This window comes from Nansenia antarctica, assembly GCF_963989245.1.
Source record: "Nansenia antarctica genome assembly, chromosome: 6".
Classification (NCBI taxonomy): Eukaryota; Metazoa; Chordata; class Actinopteri; order Argentiniformes; family Microstomatidae; genus Nansenia; species Nansenia antarctica.
Genome location: NC_137676.1, coordinates 32,690,946 through 32,693,445, shown reverse-complemented (window position 1 = coordinate 32,693,445; position 2,500 = coordinate 32,690,946). Strand labels below are relative to the sequence as shown.

Below are 2,500 nucleotides of genomic sequence, written 5' to 3'. Positions count from 1 at the left end.
ACTAGAGCTGTGACCTTTAACCTCTCACCTCCTAGACTAGAGCTGTGATGACCTTTAACCTCTCACCTCCTAGACTAGAGCTGTGATGACCTTTAACCTCTCACCTCCTAGACTAGGGCTGTGACCTTTAACCTCTCACCTCCTAGACTAGAGCTGTGACCTTTAACCTCTCACCTCCTAGACTAGGGCTGTGATGACCTTTAACCTGGTTGTGGTTGAGTTGTGGTTAAGTTTGGTTGTGTTGTGGTTAAGTGTGGTTGTGTTGTGGTTGTGTTGTGGTTAAGTGTGATTGTGTTGTAGTTACGTGTGGTTGTGGTTAAGTGTGGTTGTGGTTAAGTGTGGTTGTGTTGTGGTTGTGGTTAAGTGTGGTAGTGTTGTGGTTGTGTTGTGATTAAGTGTGGTAGTGTTGTGGTTAAGTGTGGTTGTGTTGTGTTTAAGTGTGATTGTGTTGTGGTTAAGTGTGGTTGTGTTGTGGTTGTGGTTAAGTGTGGTTGTGTTGTGGTTAAGTGTGGTTGTGTTGTGGTTAAGTGTGGTTGTGTTGTGGTAGTGTTGTGGTTAAGTGTGGTTGTGTTGTGGTTGTGTTGTGGTTAAGTGTGATTGTGTTGTGGTTAACTGTGGTTGTGTTGTGGTTAAGTGTGGTTGTGTTGTGTTGTGGTTAAGTGTGATTGTGTTGTGGTTATGTGTGGTTGTGTTGTGGTTAAGTGTGGTTGTGTTGTGGTTAAGTGTGGTTGTGTTGTGGTTAAGTGTGGTAGTGTTGTGGTTGTGTTGTGGTTAAGTGTGGTTGTGTTGTGGTTAAGTGTGGTAGTGTTGTGGTTGTGTTGTGGTTAAGTGTGGTTGTGTTGTGGTTAAGTGTGGTTGTGTTGTGTTTGTGTTGTGGTTAAGTGTGGTTGTGTTGTAGTTAAGTGTGGTAGTGTTGAAGTGTGAATTTTGTGTGTTGTGGTTGTGGTGTGGTTGTGTTGTGGTTAAGTGTGGTTGTGTTGTGGTTGTGTTGTGGTTAAGTGTGGTTGTGTTGTAGTTATGTTGTGGTTGTGTTGTGGTTAAGTGTGGTTGTGTTGTGTTGTAGCTGGTGAAGACGGTGGATCTGGACCCAGAGCGTAACTATGTGTTTGGGTTCCATCCCCACGGAGTTCTGGTTGCCGGGGCGTTTGCCAACTTCTGCACTGAGGCCACGGGGTTCTCCCGCCTGTTTCCAGGGTTACGGCCCCACCTGCACATGCTGCCCTTCTGGTTCAGAGTCCCCTTCTTCAGAGACTACATCATGGCTGGAGGTGTGTGACCTTTAACCCTGACCCTAACCCTTTTTTATTTTATTTGTCTTTAACCTTTATTTAACTAGGAGGTCCCTTGAGATTAAATTGTTTTCTTTTTTGATGGAGACCTGGCCAAGAAACCACACCAGTACAAATAGAAGTTCCAAAATTGGCAATTTATGTTAACGCATTTTTTATGTTTTGTGTAATACGCAAATTAAATTTAATTAAATATTATAAAACATAAAAAAAAAACTAAGAGTAGCAATTGCACATTTGAATGAATGAATGAATGAATGAATGAATGAATGGACTTTATTGTCATTGCTACAGTACAGGTACCAAACAACGAAATTTAGGAATTTCTGTCACACAATTTAATCAGAGCTTTGAACTCTCCCAGGGAGACAAGGTTATTAAACTGTAGTGTGTTCTGGAGGTTATTCCATGACCAGGGCGCAAAATAAGAAAAGCTGCTTTGCCAAGTTCCAAGTGAGTCCTGGGTACCTGGTAGAGCAACCATCTACTGGAACGAAAACCATAACAGCTGTGCAGGTTAGATAGTTCCTCAGTGAACTGAGGATTGTCCTTCCCAGAGATCCTGAATTTATTTATCCAGGCATTCTTATTGCAGATTGACATGAAAGAATTATGAAATTGTTCCCATGCACACTCAATCAGGGATTAAGCTGACTCTGCCAATATCACTATTGTACAGGTCATGCAGAAATGCACATTCATCAAAACGTTTAAAATGTCTTTTAAAAACATAACAAGGTATGAACTTGGGTAATTTAGAGTCTCTTACACAGGCAATGATGATCGGCCATAAAAATGAAATGTGTCATTGAGACTGTGTAAGGCATCCGAGAGAGAGGAGATGTTACGACAGCAGGCGGTAACATCCAACAGTAAAGACATGTGTAACATCCAACAGTAAAGACATGTGTAACATCCAACAGTAAAGTAGCCTTGGAGATTCACTTAAACAGCGAGCAATTCCCACCTGACCCTGACCCTGACCCTTCTTCAGAGACTACATCATGGCTGGAGGTGTGTGACCTTTAACCCTGACCCTGACCCTGATCCTTTACATACATATATACATATCAATACATATTATTGTTATATTATTAATATAATACATATTATATATAATAATAATGATATACAAATTGATTTCTCTTTTCACTTTTGAGAAGACAGACAACTATAGGAGGAAGTCCACTCATCTAACATAACATGTACTT

General features: G+C 41.0%; 1 protein-coding gene across 3 annotated transcripts in view; it reads left to right on the top strand.

The window, feature by feature from the left end:
* LOC308160146 (2-acylglycerol O-acyltransferase 2-like) overlaps positions 1-2,500 on the top strand; it is a 14,843-nt gene that overhangs the window by 2,042 nt on the left and 10,301 nt on the right. For all 3 annotated transcript variants that reach the window (XM_080534027.1, XM_080534029.1, XM_080534028.1), the window contains exon 3: positions 1,064-1,268. In XM_080534027.1, coding sequence (XP_080390153.1) covers positions 1,064-1,268 — 205 coding nt within the window. The remainder of the gene's footprint in view (positions 1-1,063; positions 1,269-2,500) is intronic.